The 25,427-nt window shown below is 38.6% G+C and overlaps 1 protein-coding gene across 4 annotated transcripts in view; it reads left to right on the top strand.

Annotated features, from left to right (window-relative positions):
* MARCHF6 (membrane associated ring-CH-type finger 6) overlaps positions 1-25,427 on the top strand; it is an 86,970-nt gene that overhangs the window by 33,776 nt on the left and 27,767 nt on the right. For all 4 annotated transcript variants that reach the window (XM_061393875.1, XM_061393872.1, XM_061393874.1 and 1 more), the window contains exons 5-16: positions 216-288; positions 4,165-4,333; positions 12,276-12,465; positions 13,925-13,986; positions 14,619-14,651; positions 18,451-18,502; positions 20,229-20,287; positions 21,526-21,606; positions 22,055-22,123; positions 22,208-22,282; positions 23,248-23,382; positions 25,204-25,323. In XM_061393875.1, the coding sequence (XP_061249859.1) occupies positions 216-288; positions 4,165-4,333; positions 12,276-12,465; positions 13,925-13,986; positions 14,619-14,651; positions 18,451-18,502; positions 20,229-20,287; positions 21,526-21,606; positions 22,055-22,123; positions 22,208-22,282; positions 23,248-23,382; positions 25,204-25,323 (1,118 nt within the window). The remainder of the gene's footprint in view (positions 1-215; positions 289-4,164; positions 4,334-12,275; positions 12,466-13,924; positions 13,987-14,618; positions 14,652-18,450; positions 18,503-20,228; positions 20,288-21,525; positions 21,607-22,054; positions 22,124-22,207; positions 22,283-23,247; positions 23,383-25,203; positions 25,324-25,427) is intronic.

Raw genomic sequence — 25,427 nt, 5'->3', positions numbered from 1 at the left:
TAGAGAGAATCTAAACTTTAAACATTATTGTGTAATACTTACTCTTTACTATCTCTATTTTTAATGCTTGATCTTTTTTTTTTTAGTTTAGTATTTTGAGATTCAAACTTGCAAAGACTGTTTATTTCAGTGGCATTCACACTTTCCCTCTGTTTAACTGAATGACTGAGTTGTGATGAGAGCTGTGACTGTGCTGTTGTGCCCTTTCTTGGCAGGCCGCATCTACAAGTGCTTGTTTACTGGCTCTGTGAGCTCCCTCCTGACGCTGCCGCTGGACATGCTGTCCACGTGAGTATTGAACCTCATGGCGGTGGAAGGCCGCGCAGTGGGAACGGTGCTCATCTTTTCTTCCACATGCTTGGATTTGTTGTGATTTGAAAAGTCCTTCTATTCCTCTTACCTATTCTAACAGCTACAGGGGAAGCAATTGATATATGAGAATGATGTTTTAAAACATACCGTCTTAAAGGAGTATTTGGTAATAGTGGGAAAGCTAGTTAAGTAAGCTGTCACATAGTGCGAGAAAATCTGTTGTTACACGTAGATGCTGAGAGTTCCTTTAAACGTGTTTTTAACAACACAGATGTTTGAAGCCAGATATCTTTTTAAAATGTTTTTTTGATTGTTAGGTTATGGACTCTAAAAACTTGTTGACTGTAGCTTTATTGTATTTTAATTTGACATGAAGCATTATAATTGCAGTTTCTTGGGAAAGACATGTGACTTATATTTTTATTATTGATGTTAGAATTAGAAATGCTGTGAATGATTAACTGAATCAAGATCATTAGAATATTAAGCTTGCAAAAGATTGGACCTCTGCTAAATCTTCTTTTGTACCCAACTGACCTTAGGTTTCTGATCCCTAAGTAAAGGCAAAGAACAATATAAGACTGTTTTTTAGAATAGAGGCATTCAGATTATATTATGAAAACAAGCCAAATGACAATAGAAGAGTGCAGGAGAGCATGTTTCATTTCTGATAAACAAGAAATCAAGTCTCTGCATCGTTATTTTGAATTATGGTTGAAAATACGTAGAAACATTAGATGTGTCAGCAGCTTGGTTTTCCTACTGGTGGTTTTACCTGCTGGTTTTACCTTTTTGGATAAAACAGTTAAGTTATTTATTTCTGTGTCTTTGACAGTATAGGAAACAGAAAAAAGGTTTTGGATTTTATTCACATTAGAACAGCTTCTGAAGTAATGTTCATAAGTAGATAGGAATCTTGGAAATAGGGCACTAATGGCTGTGGCCATGATAAAAAGGAGAAGCAGTGATTTGACACACTTGAGAATTTAGAAATAGTGTAATAATATTACCCTTTGTATGAAAATACTAACCTGTGAAGTGATTCAGTGGAAATAAATACGACAGCATTCCTATATCTGGACATCAGGTTTTTATCTCAGCCATCTAGAACACAATTGTAGTATGGAGGCAAGGAAAATCAATCTTAAATGGCTGAAGTGTCATTCATTATGTCTCTGTGTTTATGACATAACTCACCTCTGGCTTTCCTTTAGAAATTGTATACTGAAAAAAAGCTCATGTTAAAAATATCAAGGGAGGTCAGAAAAAAGTTAAAAGTGATGAAAGTTACATTTTAACATCTATGAAATAATAAAATAACTGTTTCAAACAGGGTGGTCCTGTTCCATTTAGTTTGAGCCTGAGTTGTATTTATCATTGTATCTTTTGAGAGAACAGTGTAGCAGCCAGTCAGTATCCTGATTGTTTACAAAAGATGACTTGAGGTCCCTTGTGTGCTGTTCCAGTAAAGTGGGCTGTATTCCTTCTTTTATGGTTTCTGTTTTGAGTGGCAAAATATGTTAATATTTGCCAAAGCTTAAATTGGGAGGCTTTGGCTTTGTGAAAAACCAGGTGCCTATGGAAACACCATGTCAGAAGTTTTAGTGTTTTGGTCTCAGGGCAGTATTCTACTTGCCGTCCGCCTTTACTGTTTGTTGGTGGGACCCTTAAACATCTGATTGTTTGGCTGGTGTGGTCATTTAGGTTGTGCACTGAGGTTGTAACGGAAGGAACCCTGGCACCGGAATAAAGTTGCAACTTTTTGGTGACCTTGGGCAAATCATTGGACGGTCTGAACCCTTGTTTTTTCATCAGACAAAATTCATACTAAGTTTTTATGTGTATTTGTGAATTTAATCTTTGAACAGTCCACTCTTCAAAGTGGGCTGAACCCCACTCCCTGAGGCACGTTTCACAAATATATGTGAAAACCGTGTGTGAATTTTGAGCACTGTTACTCAGTAGCACAGTTACCACCAAAACGCAGAGCTGCTGCTTGCTTTACGTTGGCAGGCTCCCCTTTTCACGCCAGCCTGGTGGGTTAGGGCCACGCCTGAATTGTCTTCATGAGCTTCCTCACTGCCACCGGAAGAATACTGGAGGCTTGGTGGGGATCGTTGAAAGAAATTGTAAGCGTGGGTAGATTTTATAATCTCATGCTGCCTTTTAGAATGTGAAGAATTGAACCAGTTTTTCTGAAAGCACTTATAGTTAAATCACTTATTTTTTCTGAGTAATGTTTCATTTTCTCTATATTTTCTGAAAGTTTACTTAAAATTTCTTAGTACCTTAGCAGGCGCTACATATTCCATAGCCCAGGTCTTCAACATCTCAAGGCACAGTCTGTCAGTTAACTATTACTACAAAACGTGCTGTCTCCAAAACTTGGTGCCTTAAAACAACAAGCGTTTTAATTCACTCGTAATTCCAGGGGTTAACAGTTTGGATTGGGCTCAGCTGATCAGTTTACCTGTTGGACTTGCCTCAGTTATGCCTGTGTGTCACTGAGGTGGGATGGTCTAAGATGAGGTACTTTGGTTCTTGCATATGACGTCTCTTCCAGAAGGCTAGTGGGGCTTCTTTACATGGTGATCTCAGGGCAGCCTTCTAAAAGGGTGAGGATGGAATCTTGAAAGCTCTCTTCTAGGCTTTGGAACTCAGGAATTCTCATTTATGGTCCAGATGGTTCCCAAACCAGCCCAGAGTTAAGGTGTGAGGAAAAAGCAGAGGATTCTACCAGGAGTCTGTCACTGTTTCAAGTCTGCGGTGATCGGTTGCTGTTCTTACTACTGGTGACAAGACAGGAGTCAAGAGGGGTCCCCACCTATCAAAATTTTAATGGTCTGGAGGGTTCCTTACCAGAGGGGTGATTATCATTCCTCTTTCTATTAAGATATATTCCAGATAGTATCTGAGGACCACATTATTCAGTTTGCAGCTTAAAGGCTGAGGTCTCCCAAATTGACCCTTCCTTAAGTCTCCATGAAGGGAAAAATGTCATTTTATTATGGTAGTGAATTTTCCAAAGGCTCCCAAAATTGTTGAGTTACCTTTGAATTATTTTAAAATCAGACATAGACCAGGGAAGGATATGCTCCTTCAGAGAGGAAAAGAACAAAGAAGTGTTCAGCAGTGTAATACTCTGTGTATTGTCCTGTGGATTGCCCATGATCTGTCAGAATTTGTCGAGGAGCTAACATACTTTAGTGTATTTGCAGTTAGCGTCAAAATTCAGTCTGCCTTCTGAATGAGGCGTTCATAAAGCTTCCCACAGGCTTCTTGCCTCACGTGTTGTGACCTGTGCGTCTCTCAACCTTCCTGTAGTGTCTTTGGACCTTACTAGAGGCTCTTCTTTTTGATTTGCTGATTCTGTTCATTCTCATGGGTTTAAGTATGAGCCAACCAAGTTGGTTAAACTTGTGTGTAAAATAAGGATAAGAAAATTCTTAGTAAGTGTTGGGCAGAGTCATTTATCTTTAGTAAATTCATGCATTTAATACTTGACCTTTGTCCAGTATTTGGCTACTCTTATTTTTTGCTTGCTGCCTTCATTTTTCTCAGTCATCCTCAAAGAGGCTGGATAGCTGGTTTATGTAGTTCTGATGTTATTCTTTGCCTTCTATAATATAAACACATACAATACAAACACATAAATACAAATATTTGACCCTCTTATAGATAAAGTGCCACCATCCTCAGAAATAACTCTTTTTGAGAGACTGATTTTCACCAAAAAGTTATCACTTTTCTGGCTGTTCTTTCTAGATTTTTGTATAAAGTGAATGTTACCTTGGTTTCTTAACTTGAAGTGTTCTTTGGAGTAATTCTGTATACCTCTTTTTTTTTAAACAGGGACAACTTGTTGGCGGATTGTTTGCAGGGTTGTTTTGTGGTGACGTGCACCCTGTGCGCGTTCATCAGCCTGGTGTGGCTGCGAGAGCAGATCGTCCACGGGGGAGCCCCAATCTGGCTGGAGCACGCCGCTCCGCCCTTCAATGCTGCTGGGCATCACCAAAATGAGGTAAACCCTTCCGTCCCCGAATTCCTTTGATCTGGGTGGGACTACGAATTATTGTCCCCCTCCAGGATCCAAACGCTTGACTCCCGTGTCCCTCATTGCGAAGCAGGACAATGACAAGGTTTGGGAGAAGTTTAAGGGAGAAGTGAAAAATCAGAAGCACGTGGCTGTGACTTTGCCTGTTAGTTTCCTGGTGAGACGGGGGCAGTATTAGGTTGTGTACCGAGTGCACCTTCATTCCCTTCACCTGGGCTAACAGCTGCCTGGAACTTAATATCCAAATCTCCTTCATGTCCTTTTGACGTGCTCCTTAACATTAAGGAGGCCCCTTGCCCTCTTTGTTCATTAGTGTCTTCATGTGTAAAACAACTCAACCTTTGTCTTGGTAGAAACATTACCAAAAGTAGAAAAAAAGGAATACTGTTGATAACAGTCTTGTACAGTTTTTCTTTTTCTTAATGAGAGATGGCATGCAAGATGAAAAGCGTTTGCTTGAGGCATTACGAAGAGGACGGTATGATAAATGATTTTTAGTATCTTGTTTACTGAGAAACTACAGGGCTAAAGATATAGAAAAAAAAGAACTGACACATAAAAAAACAATTTGCACCTTGTAAAATTTTTATTATGAAAAAATTGACTATAAAATTAACTCTATAAATAGTTAACGACAGTTTTTCATTTAAGTACCTTCACTTTTTCTAGTGTTAGGATTGATTTCATCAAATTCCGCCATACCCTTTTCTCTACAGATTTAAGGGTACAGCTTCTTTGAAAACTACACATGTGAAAAAATGGGACTATAAAGCAAGCATGCTTTTCTTAATCTAGTGTTAGTACTTCATCATCGTATCTCATATTCTCTTATTAGAGTCTTTGTTACCTTTATAGGAGTTCAGTGTTTTAATTAACTGCAACTGGGTCTTTGCATTTGGTGGGTTGCAGAATTCAGGAAGAGGCAGAGAAATGAGTGTGTGGGAACTGATGACGTTCCTGTGGACAGGCTTAACCTGCAGTGCAGACATGAGAAATCTTTCCTCAGGTGTTAACTGATCACTGAGAATTAAGTTATATATCAGTATGTGTGTAAACAAGTAGAGTGCATAAATACATTTTCATCCCTGAAGTGATCAGTAAAAACAAGAGATTGCCTTATAAAGAAGGATTATGAAATGATGTATTCAAAATAGCCAGATTGAAACACCTGAATTGAAGATGGCGGAGGAGTAGGACGGGGAGAACACTTTCTCCCCCACAAATTCATCAAAAGAGCATTTAAACATCGAGTAAATTCCACAAAACAACTTCTGAATGCTGGCAGAGGACATCAGGCACCCAGAAAAGCAATCCAACTCTTCGAAAGGAGGTAGGAAAAAATATAAAAGACAAAAAAAGAGACAAAAGAGGGAGGGACGGAGTTCTGTCCCGGGAAGGGAGTCTTAAAAAGAGAGAGGTTTCCAAACACCAGGAAACCTTCTCACTGCCGAATCTGTGCCGAGCTTTGGAAGCACAGAGGGCAACATAACAGGAAGAAAAAATAAATAAACAATTAAAACTCGAAGATTGCGAGTCCTACGGTAACTCCCCCAGCGGAGAAGCAGCGCAGACGCCTGCACGCACCATTAGCAAGCGGGGGCTGGGCAGGGAGGCGCAGCGCGGGCTGCATCGCTTAGAGTAAGAATCTGGCCTGAATACCCTGAACACTATCTGAGCGAAATAATTTGGGCTAGCAAACCAGACTGTGGGATATCTACCACGCAAAAAGCCAGCCCCAACCTAAGACACCGCCAGGCCCGCGCACGGAACAAAGAATTGAACAGAGATAGCCGGCTGCAGACCTTCCCCCTCCGGTGACAGGCAGCCAGAGCCGGAAGGGGGCAATCGCAGCCCCAGAGAGACATTATCTATAAAACTGTAAGCAGGCTTCTTTGCTAACTAAAACTTTTTGGGGGTCTGGACGGTTAACATCTGCCTGAGAAGGTGCGCCGGTTTTACACCCAGATAACCGAGTGGCGGGGAGGCGATAAGTTGCAGCATTGGCGCTCGCCAAACTCCTCATCACTTGAGCTGCTCGGACCTGGGAAGAGCACAAAACTCAGGCCCAACTGAGTCTGCGCCTCTGAGGACTACCCGAGTGCCTGAACCTGAGCGGCTTGGACCTGGGAGGTACATGCAACCCAGGGCCAGCCTCGGATTGTTCCCGGCAGAACAACCTAGAGCCCGAGCAGTGTGGGCAGGGAGGCTACACGCGCCGTGAGCGGGGGCAGACCCAGTGTGGCTGAGGCACTGCGAGCGCACGCCAGTGTTATTTGTTTGCAGCATCCCTCCCTCCCTCCCCACAGCGCGACTGAACAAAGAGAAGAAATACAGCTCCACCCATCAGAACACCGACACAAGCTTCCCTAACCAGGAAACCTTGACAAGCCACCTGTACAAACCCACACACAGCGAGGAAAAGCCACAATAAAGAGAACTCCACAAACTGCCAGAATACAGAAAGGACACCCCAAACTCAGCAATTTAAACAAGATGAAGAGACAGAGGAATAGCCAGCAGATAAAGGAACAGGATAAATGCCCACCAAACCAAACAAAAGAGGAAGAGATAGGGAATCTATCTGATAAAGAATTCCGAATAATGATAGTGAAATTGATCCAAAATCTTGAAATTAAAATGGAATCACAGATAAATAGCTTGGAGACAAGGATTGAGAAGATGCAAGAAAGGTTTAACAAGAACCTAGAAGAAATAAAAAAGAGTCAATATATAATGAATAATGCAATAAATGAAATTAAAAACACTCTGGAGGCAACAAATAGTAGAATAACAGAGGCAGAAGATAGGATTAGTGAATTAGAAGATAGAATGGTAGAAATAAATGAATCAGAGAGAATAAAAGAAAAACGAATTAAAAGAAATGAGGACAATCTCAGAGACCTCCAGGACAATATTAAACGCTACAACATTCGAATCATAGGGGTTCCAGAAGAAGAAGACAAAAAGAAAGACCATGAGAAAATACTTGAGGAGATAATAGTTGAAAACTTCCCTAAACTGGGGAAGGAAATAATCACCCAAGTCCAAGAAACCCAGAGAATCCCAAACAGGATAAACCCAAGGCGAAACACCCCAAGACACATATTAATCAAATTAACAAAGATCAAACACAAAGAACAAATATTAAAAGCAGCAAGGGAAAAACAACAAATAACACACAAGGGAATTCCCATAAGGATAACAGCTGATCTTTCAATAGAAACTCTTCAAGCCAGGAGGGAATGGCAAGATATACTTAAAATGATGAAAGAAAATAACCTACAGCCCAGATTATTGTACCCAGCAAGGATTTCATTCAAGTATGAAGGAGAAATCAAAAGCTTCTCAGACAAGCAAAAGCTGAGAGAATTCTGCACCACCAAACCAGCTCTCCAACAAATACTAAAGGATATTCTCTAGACAGGAAACACAAAAATGGTGTATAAATTCGAACCCCAAACAATAAAGTAAATGGCAACGGGATCATACTTATCAGTAATTACCTTAAACGTAAATGGGTTGAATGCCCCAACCAAAAGACAAAGACTGGCTGAATGGATACAAAAACAAGACCCCTACATATGTTGTCTACAGGAGACCCACCTCAAAACAGGGGACACATACAGACTGAAAGTGAAGGGCTGGAAAAAGATTTTCCATGCAAATAGGGACCAAAAGAAAGCAGGAGTAGCAATACTCATATCAGATAAAATAGACTTTAAAACAAAGGCTGTGAAAAGAGACAAGGTCACTGCATAATGATCAAAGGATCAATCCAAGAAGAAGATATAACAATTATAAATATATATGCACCCAACACGGGAGCACCGCAGTATGTAAGACAAATGCTAACAAGTATGAAAGGAGAAATTAACAATAACACAATAATAGTGGGAGACTTTAATACCCCACTCACACCTATGGATAGATCAACTAAACAGAAAATTAACAAGGAAACACAAACTTTAAACGATACAATAGATCAGTTAGACCTAATTGATATCTATAGGACATTTGATCCCAAAACAATGAACTTCACCTTTTTCTCAAGCGCACATGGAACCTTCTCCAGGATAGATCACATCCTGGGCCATAAAGCTAGCCTTGGTAAATTCAAAAAAATAGAAATCATTCCAAGCATCTTTTCTGACCACAATGCAGTAAGATTAGATCTCAATTACAGGAGAAAAACTATTAAAAATTCCAACATATGGAGGATGAACAACACCCTGCTGAATAACCAACAAATCACAGAAGAAATCAAAAAAGAAATCAAAATTTGCATAGAAACGAATGAAAATGAAAACACAACAACCCAAAACCTGTGGGACACAGTAAAAGCAGTCCTAAGGGGAAAGTTCATAGCAATACAGGCACACCTCAAGAAACAAGAAAAAAGTCAAATAAATAACCTAACTCTACACCTAAAGCAACTAGAAAAGGAAGAAATGAAGAACCCCAGGGTTAGTAGAAGGAAAGAAATCTTAAAAATTAGAGCAGAAATAAATGCAAAAGAAACAAAAGAGACCATAGCAAAAATCAACAAAGCCAAAAGCTGGTTCTTTGAAAGGATAAATAAAATTGATAAACCATTAGCCAGACTCATCAAGAAACAAAGGGAGAAAAATCAAATCAATAAAATTAGAAACGAAAATGGAGAGATCACAACAGACAACACAGAAATACAAAGGATCATAAGAGACTATTATCAACAATTATATGCCAATAAAATGGACAACGAGGAAGAAATGGACAAATTCTTAGAAAAGTACAACTTTCCAAAACTCGACCAGGAAGAAATAGAAAACCTTAACAGACCCATCACAAGCACGGAAATTGAAACTGTAATCAAAAATCTTCCAGCAAACAAAAGCCCAGGTCCAGACGGCTTCACAGCTGAATTCTACCAAAAATTTGGAGAAGAGCTAACACCTATCCTGCTCAAACTCTTCCAGAAAATTGCAGAGGAAGGTAAACTTCCAAACTCATTCTATGAGGCCACCATCACCCTAATACCAAAACCTGACAAAGATCCCACAAAAAAAGAAAACTACAGGCCAATATCACTGATGAACATAGATGCAAAAATCCTAAACAAAATTCTAGCAATCAGAATCCAACAACACATTAAAAAGATCATACACCATGACCAAGTGGGCTTTATCCCAGGGATGCAAGGATTCTTCAATATCCGCAAATCAATCAATGTAATACACCACATTAACAAATTGAAAAACAAAAACCATATGATTATCTCAATAGATGCAGAGAAAGCCTTTGACAAAATTCAACACCCATTTATGATAAAAACTCTCCAGAAAGCAGGAATAGAAGGAACATACCTCAACATAATAAAAGCTATATATGACAAACCCACAGCAAACATTATCCTCAATGGTGAAAAATTGAAAGCATTTCCTCTAAAGTCAGGAACAAGACAAGGGTGCCCACTTTCATCATTACTATTCAACATAGTTTTGGAAGTTTTGGCCACAGCAATCAGAGCAGAAAAAGAAATAAAAGGAATCCAAATTGGAAAAGAAGAAGTAAAACTCTCACTATTTGCAGATGACATGATCCTCTACATAGAAAACCCTAAAGACTCCACCAGAAAATTACTAGAACTAATCAATGATTATAGTAAAGTTGCAGGATATAAAATCAACACACAGAAATCCCTTGCATTCCTATACAGTAATAATGAGAAAACAGAAAGAGAAATTAAGGAAACAATTCCATTCCCCATTGCAACGAAAAGAATAAAATACTTAGGAATATATCTACCTAAAGAAACTAAAGACCTATATATAGAAAACTATAAAACACTGGTGAAAGAAATCAAAGAGGATACTAATAGATGGAGAAATATACCATGTTCATGGATTGGAAGAATCAATATAGTGAAAATGAGTATACTACCCAAAGCAATTTATAGATTCAATGCAATCCCTATCAAGCTACCAACAGTATTCTTCACAGAGCTAGAACAAATAATTTCACAATTTGTATGGAAATACAAAAAACCTCGAATAGCCAAAGCGATCTTGAGAAAGAAAAATGGAACTGGAGAAATCAACCTACCTGACTTCAGGCTCTACTACAAAGCCACAGTTATCAAGACAGTATGGTACTGGCACAAAGACAAATATAGATCAATGGAACAAAATAGAAAGCCCAGAGATAAATCCACGCACCTATGGACACCTTATCTTTGACAAAGGAGGCAAGAATATACAATGGATTAAAGACAATCTCTTTAACAAGTGGTGCTGGGAAATCTGGTCAACCACTTGTAAAAGAATGAAATTAGAACACTTTGTAACACCATATACAAAAATAAACTCAAAATGGATTAAAGATCTCAACGTAAGACCAGAAACTATAAAACTCCTAGAGGAGAACATAGGCAAAACACTCTCTGACATACATCACAGCAGTATCCTCTATGACCCACCTCCCAGAATATTGGAAATAAAAGCAAAAATAAACAAATGGGACCTAATTAAACTTAAAAGCTTCTGCACAACAAAGGAAACTATTAGCAAGGTGAAAAGACAGCCTTCAGAATGGGAGAAAATAATAGCAAATGAAGCAACCGACAAACAACTAATCTCAAAAATATACAAGCAACTCCTACAGCTCAACTCTAGAAAAATAAATGACCCAATCAAAAAATGGGCCAAAGATCTAAATAGACATTTCTCCAAAGAAGACATACAGATGGCTAACAAACACATGAAAAGATGCTCAACATCACTCATTATCAGAGAAATGCAAATCAAAACCACTATGAGATACCATTTCACACCAGTCAGAATGGCTGCGATCCAAAAGTCTACAAATAATAAATGCTGGAGAGGGTGTGGAGAAAAGGGAACCCTCTTACACTGTTGGTGGGAATGCAAACTAGTACAGCCACTATGGAGAACAGTGTGGAGATTCCTTAAAAAACTGGAAATAGAACTGCCTTATGATCCAGCAATCCCACTGCTGGGCATACACACTGAGGAAACCAGAAGGGAAAGAGACACGTGTACCCCAATGTTCATCGCAGCACTGTTTATAATAGCCAGGACATGGAAACAACCTAGATGTCCATCAGCAGATGAATGGATAAGAAAGCTGTGGTACATATACACAATGGAGTATTACTCAGCCATTAAAAAGAATACATTTGAATCAGTTCTAATGAGGTGGATGAAACTGGAGCCTATTATACAGAGTGAAGTAAGCCAGAAGGAGAAACACCAATACAGTATACTAACGCATATATATGGAATTTAGAAAGATGGTAACGATAACCCTGTATACGAGACAGCAAAAGAGACACTGATGTATAGAACAGGCTTATGGACTCTGTGGGAGAGGGAGAGGGTGGGAAGATTTGGGAGAATGGCATTGAAACGTGAAATGTCATGTATGAAACGAGTTGCCAGTCCAGGTTCAATGCACGATGCTGGATGCTTGGGGCTGGTCCACTGGGACGACCCAGAGGGATGGTATGGGGAGGGAGGAGGGAGGAGGGTTCAGGATGGGGAACACATGTATAATTTTTTTTAATTAAAATTGAAAAAAAATAAAATAAAAAAAAAAATAAAGATTGAAACATAAAAAAAAAAAAAAAGCCAGATTTGTTCATGTATTTTCTATAATGCTTTGTGAAATGTTAATCTCTAAATTATACTGAATGAACGTGTATACTGTTAAGTGAGTTGTGTTCTTATATTACCAAGTTGGTACAAATTCAGATACATTTAGAAGAGATGCCCTTGAGAGCTGATTTTTTGGAATTTTAGTAGAGTTTTTGTCTGTTTGCTAGTTTTGTTTTTTTAGAAAGGAGAATACAATTTGGAAATACAGCAAAACTGAGACAAGTTAGCCAAATTTCTGGTCTGTTCTGTCATTTTAGGCTCCAGCTGGAGGAAATGGTGCTGAAAATGTTGCCCCCGAGCAGCCTGCTAACCCCCCAGCAGAGAACGCGGTGGTGGGGGAAAACCCTGATGCCCAGGATGAGCAGGCGGAGGAGGAGGAGGAGGAGAACGAGGAGGAAGACGACGCGGGCGGGGAGGATGCCGCTGACGCCAACAACGGGGCGCAGGGTAATGGCTGCGGCTTGTCCCCACCCTTCCTCCACGACCATGAGTCCGTTCCCAGCTCCCCGGGGAGGGCTGCAGTCTTCAAAACTTCATGGGTTTGAAGTTCTGTTTGTAACCTGATTTTACTTTATTTTAGCAGACTTGTATTTATGGGCATTCATAAGCATGACATTCGTTTTAGCTATGAAGCAGGGCATGTTTTGTGTTTTAAAATTCCTCACACAGGACTTTTTATAGGATGGATAGGAAGTTGGAGTAGATACTATATTTTTTAAAAAGAAATTTTTAAAAAATACTGTATTTTTTAAAAAGGAATTTACTACCATTTTATCTTATTCCTTTGCCATCTTTATTGAGTCAGTGCAACTTCTCTTATTAAAGAATTCTTGAAGTGTATTCCGCAGGCCAGACATCACCCAGAGACACTCATTTTCTGGCAGTATGTAAAAACTCTAGAATATAAAAGAATGTCTGAGACCAGCCCACCAGTCAGCTGCCAGTAGGTCACCATGTTCTTTTCTCTCTCTGGCCCCAGAGGTTTCCTGTCAAGTGCTGCACTGTCTCTGGGTCCACTTACCATTGCTGAGTGTTTCCTCTGCACAGGCATGCAGACACTAGGTCCTTGCCTTCCTGGAATTTCTGGTCTAGTTATGAAGCAGAAATACCCAAGTGAGCGAGTCTGTTATTACACAGTGTGATAAGTGTGCAGCTTACTCTGGGGGTGCTCCTGAGGAGAGACCTGTTTGAAATAATTCCCTGGGTAGCTCAGAGTAAGTGATAACCTGAGCTGTGGCTTGAAGGATGAGAGGAAGCCAGGTGTATAGTGGGAGCAAGGGGCCTTTGAAGGGAGAGGTGGGTGTATGTTCAGAGGCTCTGAGAGTACAGCTGCAGTGCCCCAGTGATAACCCTGGTTTCCGTCTGTTTCATGCAGTGGGTCCTGCCTGGACCTTCTTCCCTTCCTGTTCCACACAGTGTTTATACTGATCTCTTGCCCTTAAAATCTGTCAGTGATTTCCGCATTACACTAAAGAACAAAATAAAATCCAGGCTTCACTTTCCTTTTGTATCAGTATGATACGATCCCTGTCTGTCTTTTGTAAACATCCTCTACCACCCTCTTCCTCACCCAGAGAGTTCTAGTTGCCTGGGTTCTTCACTTTTCTCAAATCCACCAGGTTCATTCTTGATGCAGAGCTGCTGAATTCCTCTATTTCACGTAATCCTATTTATGTCACAGTCTGGAATCATCTAATTTATTTTGTGCATTGTGTTTGTTTATGTTTTTAAAAAATTGCCTAACTAGCAAATACTCAGTATGGAAAAATTTTAACTTTGGTTTAGCCTATTTTAACTGCTGTGTTTAACAATAGTTATAAAACACTGTTAAACACAACTTAAAAGAAAATGTCTTATTATTTATTAAACTCACATTCCAGAAGTAATATTTAAATTATATTTCCAGATGACATGAACTGGAATGCTTTAGAATGGGACCGAGCTGCAGAAGAGCTTACGTGGGAACGAGTAAGACTTCTATCTATTAAGTGTCCTAGTGTTTTAATTCTAATGTATGTCTTAACGTTGGCCGTATTTAGATGGATACACTGATTTTGCAGTTATATTTGATGAAAATAATTACCAGAACTTCAGTTTCTAGAGGAAATTAAGTGATACATTGTGATGAAAATACTACAAATACTATGATAAAGATCTGTTAATGCCTTTTCTATCTTTTGGTACAAACCTTGTTTCACTTATGAAATTTATAACTTGAAATTGTGCACTTTTTAAAATGAAGTAACAATTTAAATATAAGTATTATTCTGATATTTCAGTTAACAAAACAGTATAGTGTATCTTGAAATCTTGACTGGCTCCATATTTAATGTAAGAATAAAAATCCAAGATGGAATTTTTTTTAACTTTATATAATTTGGATTAAAAGGATATACAAAATATAAAACTCCTACGATATGTTTTTCAGTCTCTGAAAATGATAGGCTCTTTTGGAAAGTAGTGGGTAAATATTATGTTTAAAGATACTGAAAGGAAAATGAGCTTTTTTCATAAATAAAATTTATTTTTAATAAAATTTATTTTCATAAATAGATAAAAATCCTGTTGAATCTTGATTTAATGCTTATTATTTATTTTAGATGCTAGGACTCGATGGATCACTAGTTTTTCTAGTAAGTAAAGCTAATCTTTTTTAATAATAGAATTGTAACTTTATTTGTCTTAGTGATTCAGTGATCTCAAATTTACAGTATATGGTTGCTTTTTATACTAAGGTCAAATGCCATTTGATTTTTGATTACTTGGTGTATTGAAGAAAGTCTTTTTTGTGTATTGAAAATATTGGCAAAGCATAAACATAATGCTATTTTAAAAGGAAATTATTAAAAATATTTGAATTTTAGAAAAGAAAATGAAATACAAAGTTGATGGTAATTCAGAAAACTTGGCCTTCTTTTAAAGTCCCAGCTTGCTGTGTTTTAATGCCTGAACTGGTGAAAACAGCAGCTTTGAGATGTTCACAGAGAAAGCCCTGTTTGCAGAGCCTCACCTGTGTTTACCTTAACGATAAAGAGTACTAGTCTAAGGTAAAGAGCAGTTCTTCGAAGAACTTGTTCTTTAAGGTGAAATGATGTTTTTTCCAGGTTCTGTGATATAAAGTCACAGAACTCGCCCTTTGGGATTTTTGAATAGCTTTGGTTATCAAGATGATTTTGGCTGCAGGTAGCCAAACTCCAACTGACTAAAACTGTTAACGAGAGAGGAAGTCCAAAGGAAGGATGGGCTTCAGGTGTGCTTGATCCAGGGGCCCAGCAATGTCATGGACCCAAATAATTTCCCTCTGCCGTTCACAGTATTGGCCCTCCTCAAACTGCCTCTGGATGGAGCCAGAATAGGAATTGAGCTCATAGCTTGAGGATTTGAGGAACTCTATCCGATGATAATTCTCAGATTAGTAAGAAGGTTATATTCTTGAGCTCCTATTCAAGGTTAGATCACAGTCAGTATCAGTTCAGTTCAGTCGCTCAGTCGTGTCAGTCTCTTTGCGACCTCATGAACTGCAGCACACCAGGACTCCCTGTCCATCACCAGCTCCAGGAGCCTACTCAAACTAATGTCCATTGAGTCGGTGATGCCATCCAACCATCTCATCCTCTGTCGTCCCCTTCTCCTCCTGCCCTCAATCTTTCCCAGCATCAGGGTCTTTTCCAATGAGTCAGCTCTTTGCATCAGGTGGCCAAAGTATTGGAGTTTCAGCTTCAACATCAGTCCTTCCAGTGAACACCTAGGACTAATGTCCTTTAGGATGGACTGGTTGGATCGCCTTGCAGTCCAAGGGACTCTCAAGAGTCTTCTCCAACACCACAGTTCAAAAGCATCAATTCTTCAGCGCTCAGCTTTCTTTATAGTCCAACTCTCACGTCCATACATGACTACTGGAAAAACCATAGCCTTGACTAGACGGACCTTTGTTGGCAAAGTAATGTCTCTGCTTTTTAATATGCTGTCTAGGTTGATCATAACTTTCCTTCCAAGGAGTAAGCGTCTTTTAATTTCATGGCTGCAGTCACCATCTGCAGTGATTTTGGAGCCCCCCAAAATAAAGTCAGCCACTGTTTCCATTGTTTCCCCATCTGTTTGCCATGAAGTGATGGGACCAGATGCCATGATCTTAGTTTTTTGAATGTTGAGCTTTAAGCCAACTTTTTCACTCTCCACTTTCACTTTCATCAACAGGCTCTTTTAGTTCTTCTTTACTTACTGCCATAAGGGTGGTGTCATCTGCATATCTGAGGTTATTGATATTTGTCGTGGCAGTCTTGATTCCAGCTTGCTCTTCATCCAGCCCAGCGTTTCTCATGACATACTCTGCATATAAGTTAACTAAGTAGGGTGACAATATACAGCCTTGACGTACTCCTTTTCCTATTTGGAACCAGTCTCTTGTTCCATGTCCGGTTCTGTTGCTTCCTGACCTGTATACAGGTTTCTCAAGAGGCAGGTCAGATGGTCTTGTATTCCCATCTCTTGAAGAATTTTCCACAGTTTATTGTGATCCACACAGTCAAAGGCTTTGGCATAGTCAATAAAGCAGAAATAGATGTTTTTTGGAACTCTCTTGCTTTTTTGATGATCCAGCGGATGTTGGCAATTTGATCTCTGGTTCCTCTGCCTTTTCTAAAACCAGCTTGAACATCCGGAAGTTCATGGTTCATGTATTGCTGAAGCCTGGCTTGGAGAATTTTCAGCATTACTTTACTAGCGTGTGAGATGAGTGCAATTGTGCAGTAGTTTGAGCATTCTTTGGCATTGCCTTTCTTTGGGACTGGAATGAAAACTGACCTTTTCCAGTCCTGTGGCCACTGCTGAGTTTTCCAAATTTGCTGACACGTTGAGTGCAGCACTTTCACAGCATCATCTTTTAGGATTTGAAATAGCTCAACTGTGATTCCATCACCTCCACTAGCTTTGTTTGTAGTGATGCTTCCTAAAGCCCACTTGACTTCACATTCCAGGATGTCTGGCTCTAGGTGAGTGATCATACCATCATGATTAACTGGGTCGTGAAGGTCTTTTTTGTACAGTTCTTCTGTGTATTCTTGCTACCTTTTCTTAATATCTTCTGCTTCTGTCAGAGCTATACCACTTCTGTCCTTTATTGAGCCCATCTTTGCATGAAATATTCCCTTGGTATCTCTGATTTTCTTGAAGAGATCCCTAGTCTTTCCCATTATATTGTTTTCCTCTGTTTCTTTGCACTGATCACTGAGGAAGGCTTTCTTATCTCTCCTTGCTATTCTTTGCAACTCTGCATTCAGATGTTTATATCTTTCCTTTTCTCCTTTGCTTTTTGCTTCTCGTCTTTTCACAGCTATTTGTAAGGCCTCCCCAGACAGCCATTTTGCTTTTTTGCATTTCTTTTCCATGGGGATGGTCTTGATCCCTGTCTCCTGTACAGTGTCATGAACATCTGTCCATAGTTCACCAGGCACTCTATCTATCAGATCTAGGCCCTTAAATCTATTTCTCACTTCCACTGTATAATCATAAGGGATTATGATTCTATACAGTCAGTATAGAAGCTTGCTATTGTTTAGTTGCTCAGTCGTGTTTGACTCTTTTGTGACCCAATGTGCTGTAGCCCGCCAGGCTCCTCTGTCCATGGGATTTTCCAGGCAAGAATGCTAGAGTGGGTTGCCATTTCCTTTTCCAGGGAATCTTCCTGACTCAGGAATCGAACCCATGTGTCCTGCATTGGCAGGCGGAGTCTTTTTCACTGAGCCACCTTTTGTCCTTTATTGCGTTCAGTTTCTCATAGATGAGAGACCTTAAAGAAGGCATAAAAACACACTGAACACTGAAAGAAGTGCTGTGCAGTTTACATTAATATGTTCAGAAATAACGTGGTTTTCAAATTTTTCTTTATTTGGATATTTTAGTGTTGTGATACAAGTGAAATCTGGTGTTTATGAGAATCTATACAGTTCATGGTATATTATTAATTTCTGAAGAGGAAGTGTTTATGGATTAATTTGATTTTTTTAATATGTGACATTAAGAACTTCGAGTTCTTTAGGTTTAGTTTTAGGAGCTACCTGGGGATTTCCAGGTGGTGCTAGGGGTAAAGAACCCACCTGATAATGCATGATATGTAAGAGTTGCATGTGCGAGCCCCATGTCGGGAAGATCCCCTGGAGGAGTGCATGGCAAGCCACTCCAGTTTTCTTGCCTGGAAAATCCATGGACAGAGGAGCCTGGCGGGCTATAGTCCATAGGGTCGCAAAGAGTTGGGCAGAACTGAGCAACTTAGCACACACACACATGAGCTATCTAATGAAAAATGAAAAGTTGCATATAATTTCTGAATGAAATCTCAAGATTATAGTAAAAATTTCAATCTTCTTAAGTAAGTGAATTAAATGTAAATCCAATAGGAGATGAATATGTTTTATTAATCTTTTTTTTCTTTAGGAACATGTCTTTTGGGTGGTGTCTTTAAACACATTGTTCATTCTCGTTTTTGGTAAGTGGTGTTTTGCTTTTATTTATGATATTATGATAGGAGTTTAGTTTTCTTGGACCTTGTTACAGGTTTTGTTTTGTTTTAACCTTATATGAAATATAAGAATGGAATATTTGAATGGAATTTATATGGAGTATATGAAAGGAGTTTTAGATAGTCATCTGGCATAGGAAGGCCCTAGGTATACAGATATTTTCTTTCCTAAGCAGCACTGACTGCTGTTACTGCCAGCTCTACTTCTGTTGGGCATTTCTGTGCCTCTTCTTGTAGCAGCTGGTTTCAGACTGACTTGAGAATACACAGTGTCCCACTTTTGAAATTAATTTTGTGCTGGTTATCTCTGTGTTCTTTCCTGTGGCAGAAGGTCTTGTTTTTAATCTGTTAAAAAGTCCTGACCAAGACCTTACCAGAGACCTTGGCTTGGGAGCTGTCGCAGAGCGAGATATGGGTTTGAGGAAAGACAGTGAACTTAGCCCGAGTGTCACTCCCCTCAGAACCAGATTCCAGTAATGCCATGACTTCCAAACACTTCACAGCTGTACCTGTGAGGTTTGTGTGACAGCACTGAGAGTTCCTCCAGTTGGGAGTCATGAGAGAAAGAAAGGCAGAATTCAGAGGTAGCTCACAGGTTTTTCTGCTTTGGGGGAAGATAGTGAAACTGAGTCAAGTAACTAAGGTTCCTCCAGCAGTTCTTCAAGGTGGAGTCTGATAGACTTGGGTCATTGGTTAGACCGTGTTTCGGGTCTCCCAGAGAGAGACTGCAGGCTGCAGACTGACCTTAGAATCCTCTTAGTGCCTCACCATCTGCCCCTTTGTAATTGCTTCTTGATGACGTCTGCTACCTTGCTCCTTTGTCTCTGTATTTCCTCTAAACTGGAAGTTAGATCTAAGACCCGATTTCATTCAGGGTCAATACTTGTAGGACAAAACCTTCACTAGTCATACGTTGCCTGATAATACATGTCAGGAGGTACCTGATGTTCGGTTCTCCACCTTTGTCTTTGGTTCAGGTCATGGTATCTTGAAGCCATTATTATTAGGTTTCATGTTTCCCTTTAACCACCAGAGAGTAATCTGTGGGAGGTGGTATTTTAGTATCATGTAAATATCTAGTGTTCCATCAACTTTTTACCTAGTAATTTTATTAGCCATTGATATTTGCCTGGATTAATTGATTTTTATTAGGCATTGCAAAATGGTAATTTTCAAATTTTAAACATTCATTGGCTGGTTTTCCTATGAAGAAAAGCTTGTTCTTACCAGTTGGAACCATTTAGTTAATCTGAAGCACCAGGTCGGATGTGCAGTTCTTTCCCTTTAATTATTAGCACAAACTGCTTTCCTTGCTGATAAAAATGTTTTGTGTTATGTTGCTTTTTTTCCTCTTGTGGTTTTTGGCACTCCCTTTTTTGAATATTATGAACTCATGCGTTTGTATATATTCTGTATTTTCTTTAGTTTTAGGGTTCTTTTTGACGCTCATAGCTTCTTCTCTTTGGCCTGTGAGACCCTTTTCACAATTGATCTTGTGTCCTTTCAACATGAGCTTATTAGAGCTTGATAACTTTTTTGTTCTCTGGTTCTAGAGAATACCACAGGCAGTACATTTTTGGTTCTGGGATCTTTCATTTCTCTAAGAAGCCTTTGTTCCTTTTAGTGGGGTTGGTACTAGGAGTGTTCATTGTTTTGATTTTGAAGTTTTCATTGAGTTTTTCCCCCCTTTTAGCATTTTGCCCTTACCACATCGGTCACTTTTCCCTTGTTGGTTTGGGATTTGAAGAACACGTGAGTATGATACTTTTACAAACTTAATTTCAGTAATTAAACCCCAAATTTAATGTCTGTTGAGTAAGTAATAATATTGTAAAGAGTTACTTCATTCCTGTCTGCCTTACATGAAGGAGTAGTTATCCAGCACCACCTTGTTCACATCTTGAGCCAAAAGCGGCTCAAGACATAGAAATGCTGGGAGGTGTGGAAGGTGTTCTCTGAACCTTGTGAGGCATAGTCTTCCTCCCTGTGGGGCAGGCGGGAGACACACTGTGGGGAAGCTTTCTTACAGACTGACCTTTCACCTGACCACTGGCTTGTGAGCTCTGTTCTCTCCCTTTTCCTGAGTTGCCTCATAGTGAATTTAGAAAGGTAACGAGATATTAATCAGTTTTTTAAAATGTTGATATGTGTCAGAATGACGAACTGTATTATCTTCTAAATAGTTTGCTCTAATTTTGACATTTATGGTTATTTTCCAGAGGTAGATAAATATTGGGATGCACAACTACTATTTTCGGCAGGGGGGTCCCCAGAAAGAGTTAGTTCTTTAAGGACAGCTAGCATAGTTGGAACATTCTGGTCCATTTGTGTGTGTGAATCCTGAGAGATCACATTCTGAAGTTTCCGAAATGGCAAAGAGACATGTTCTGGTATTTAAATACACCTCTCCAGATTCTCACTAGATGAATGCGAGAACTTGAAAAGTCAGATAAATACTTTGATATATTTTAATAGCACTTGCTGTGTGAAACTCAGGAACCAAAAGGTGAGCAGTGTTTGTCAGGATCCAAGCTCTTGCTCTTTGTAAGCTGAGAATGAAACAGATTTAGAGAGCAAAGAAACCTGGAACCGTGGCGGTAGGAGAGAAAGTGGCCTGGTTGCACGTGGCCGGTGAATAGCCCAGGCCGTGTGCTGCTGCTTTCAGCACTCAGCCTTTAGCAGGTCCACTTCGGCGTGGACTAGAGTGCAGACTGTTACAGCTTCTTCTTATTTTTGTAAAATTTAATTCACTGTACTCTGATTTTGTCTGCTTGAGCAAAGTGTTACTCTTTAATTTCTCCTCATCTTTTTGTAGTAAATCTCAGTCAGTGGAAGAATCCGGTTTGCTGAGTTGTCATCCAGAGGGGATTTTATGGACGTTTGCTAGTTATAGGGAATTATATAGTCAACTTGGATTGTTTAATAAACATTTTTTAACGGATATAGGCCATGTAGTAAAATTAATATTTTATTTATTTTCTTTTGTCTAGGTCCAAGCATCTCATTTTGAAGGCCTAATCACAACCATAGTTGGGTATATACTTTTAGCAATAACATTGATAATTTGTCATGTATCCTTTAATGAACCAGGTTGGTGTTCAGTGATGTTATTATTATTAACCCAAGAGTTGTTCTTATTAATGAAAACTATTTTTCTCCACTAGTCCTTTTTAGTAGAAATTGTGGGTATTTGTAGTGAGGATGAGAGCAGAAAAAATATGAGATAAATTAATTCTGTCTGTCAGATAGTACTGAGTGTTGCCTAGTTACCTGTTTCATTGTGTCTTTATCATTTTTAAATAAAAATTTTTTCTTTTGGTTCGAGTATAGTTGATTTATATGTGTTTTACAGCAAAGTGATTCAGTTATATGTATATATGCATTATTTTTGAAAATAATTCTTTTCCATTATGATTTATCATAGGATATTAAATGTTTCTCTGTGCTCTACAGTAGGACCTTGCTGTTTATCTGTATCTTTTCTTAAATGTTCAGTTTTTCCTTGACAACATGCTGTAGGGGTTGGCAACTCTTGTTAAATTTCATAGGTCTCGTCGCTTGCTGGGAGTCTGCTATATTGTTGTGAAGGTAATTAATTCCTTTTTATAAATTGAGACTGGAAATGCTTTCTCCCCATTTAGGTGATATTGATGACCTTTATTTTTACTTAAGGTCTCTTTGTTAGTGGTGGTAGAAATTGGAGTTTTCCCTCTCATTTGTGGCTGGTGGCTGGATATCTGTTCCTTGGTGAGTTTATTTTTCATTAACTATAACTAATACAATCTAATAATTTAAAAGCTTTTTAAAAAGTCTTTAGAATGGGTTCCTTTTACTGGAAAGCCAATATTTGATGATAATTTATTTTTTTTTGAGAAAGTATCATCGTAGATTCTCAATGTTGCTAATTTTTCCTGAGTACCTGATTTTTGTGAGGTTTTGTACACATTTTTTATGTTCGAGTGTTTTGACTGGAACCTTTCTAATAATTAGTGAAGAACTTTCTTGACTCTTCTCACTTTTATAAAGATGCCAAGATGTTATAAACGTAAAAAGAGTAAATCAAAGGAGTTCCCTGGTGGTCTGCTGGTTAGGACTCAGCGCTTTTACTGCTTGTGGTCCAGGTTCAGCCCCTGGTTGGGAAACGCCTCAGAGAAAGAAAAAAGGGGGGGGGGGAAGCAGTCTTATAAGAAGACTACCTTTATAGTAGTAAATTCAACCCTAACCATTTGTTTTAACTAAGATGCTCAGTCTTGATTAAAATCTTTAATGGCTGTCAGTGATAATCAGTTTCTTCTCAAAAAATATTTAAATATAGAAAAGCTGCCTTTTCTGAGGTGACATTTTCTCTCATACAATAGTATTAAAACCCACCATTAATTTAGATCTGTAACCAAGAAAAGAAGGTATTATGGTAACATAAATGTTTCTTTCACAATGGCAGTATTGGTAAAGTTCTTATTCACAAATTGGTCTGTCAATATTGCCTCTTTTAAAATTTTCAAAATGTCATGTATGTCTTTGAAATAGCATCCAACCCTAATATTGTTTGTATTTCTGTGGTACTATGAAATAAATGCCTTTAAGGGAACAGTAATCCTAGAAACATCAGAACTTACATGTATGGTGATTCATTCACTTCCTAGAATGTGAAGATGTTAATTCAACAGAGGTAAGTGGTACAGATCTCTCTCACCTGTTCTGTCTTGATTTAGGAAATGTTTGACGCTACTCTGAAAGATCGGGAGCTGAGCTTTCAGTCGGCCCCAGGCACTACCATGTTCCTGCACTGGCTGGTGGGAATGGTGTATGTGTTCTACTTTGCCTCCTTCATTCTGTTACTGAGAGAGGTAAGCTCCACGGGAAGTGCCAACATTGCACATTCATGGAAAGGACTTCTGCTTTAACCACATGGCATGCCTTAAAGGCTATGATGATTTCCTAGCTAAGTCTTTTTCTCTTTTTCTTTATTCTGAGAGGGAATAGCTATAGACTAGTTTGGCTCAATTGCTTTAAACCATTTTTTAGTAATTGGTCTCAAAAACTGGCAAGTTTTATTATTTCGATCAGTTTGAAATATGAGTAGAGTGAGGGGAAAAGTTAAATAAAAGCACATGTTTTACTTGGTATGTATTTTAACCATCCTCAAATATGTGTTCTTGGACTTTTTATGTGATATGAGCCTGTTTTGGACTTCATTCAAGGACATGCTAGAAATTCCCAAAGGGTATGGTTTCACAGGATCAGATATATACAATGGTCTTGAAGCCGTTAATACTTCTTAACTATAGTGTTATAGAGGGCCTCCTTTATGATTCTGGTTCAGTCGCCAGATGGGAACTTTTACTAATCCTGTTTTCAGAATACGGTCCTTACTGATGTGAAGACAGTAAAACAGTGTGAGTATTTGACTAGGATGCATCTCATGCTTAGTCATCTGGTGCAAAAGGAAGTGTGAGACTTGAGTAGTTGTAATAAATGTACTTTTTGCTCTGAATTCTTTCCCCAAATAGTACTGTACACTTACTCTGTGCCAGCCTCTGTGCTGTATGCTGGGGTAATCGTGAGAAACAAGGACAGTGTCTACTCAGTATTACATTCTGGGAAGGAATACAGCCATGGAACAAATCCGCTTACTCTATGAGAGCAGTGTGGAGAAGTGGGGCTGAAGGAGCAGGCTGGCGACTAGTCCAGTGTGAATGGAATACTAACACACAAAGGCTTAAAGCTGTTTATGATTACTCTGCTCTTCTGAGAGATTTGAGGAGCTAGGGATGAGGTGGGGTCCAAAATATTCTCCTGAAACATTAGAGTAAAGTTCAGTAAATTCTGTTTGCAAATAAAGCCTGTATTCTTGTTTTGAAACTAGTGATTAAAACTAAGTGTATTTTTCAAATTGTAATTTTATGTGACCTCTAAATTACATTGTTCATTGATAAAATATTTTATACTGAATTTTTTCATTTTATCAATGTGGTAGTTTTTTGTTGATACAGAATCCTAGTATTTTGGAGTTAGATGGAAACTTAAAGGTCATGTGTAATAACTGCTTTGTTTGGAAGGTGGAAAAATAGAATTTGGGCAGATGAGAGACTTTACACAGGGCAGCTCAGTGAGTTTGGGCCACCCAGAACTAACCCTCAGGCTCATCCATTGCCCCATCACCTACAACCTCTAGAGTTGATGCTTTCTCCTGAGCCAGCGAAAAAGATGTAATAGGTAGTCACTTAAGATACGGAGAAGCGAAGGGGTTTCTTAATTAAGGTAAGTCTTCTTGGAAAGTGTAAGACTGAAATCACATCTTTTGTTTAGGATAATTGTAAATTATAACCAAATTCTTCCCAGATTATACAATATAGTTATAATTTTTCTAAAAATACTAATTTTTATAAAAATTCTTATTGTTCATCTTGGAGGTCTAGATTTCTTGACAAATTATACTTAGTAAATTTTTTCCATTGAATGGTTAAAAGCATCAGAGAACATCAGGCACAGGATAGTTTTAATTCTGATATAGGAACTTCTTTTCCAAGTAGAGTAACATGAATTTTCTAGGGCCAATTTTTTAAGATGCTAAAATAATTTTAAAAGCTTCTCTGTTAATGTTTTAGCTCATATGCAGAAGCGGAAGACATTGATGGATATTTATAGCATTTGAAATAAATTTTCAGGTACTTCGACCTGGTGTTTTATGGTTTCTAAGGAATTTGAATGATCCAGATTTTAATCCAGTACAAGAAATGATTCACTTGCCTATTTATAGGCATCTTCGAAGATTTATTTTGTCAGTGGTAAGTGTATTTTTTTTTTTTTATTGATTTTGAAGTAAAATGGGCTACCCTTGAGTTTTTTTGTTTTTTGGTCAGAAGGACTGGTAGAGTGGATTGAATAATTT

The sequence above is a fragment of the Bos javanicus genome, chromosome 20 (genome assembly GCF_032452875.1).
Source record: "Bos javanicus breed banteng chromosome 20, ARS-OSU_banteng_1.0, whole genome shotgun sequence".
NCBI classification, from domain to species: Eukaryota; Metazoa; Chordata; class Mammalia; order Artiodactyla; family Bovidae; genus Bos; species Bos javanicus.
This window is presented reverse-complemented; position numbering and strand designations above follow the sequence as displayed.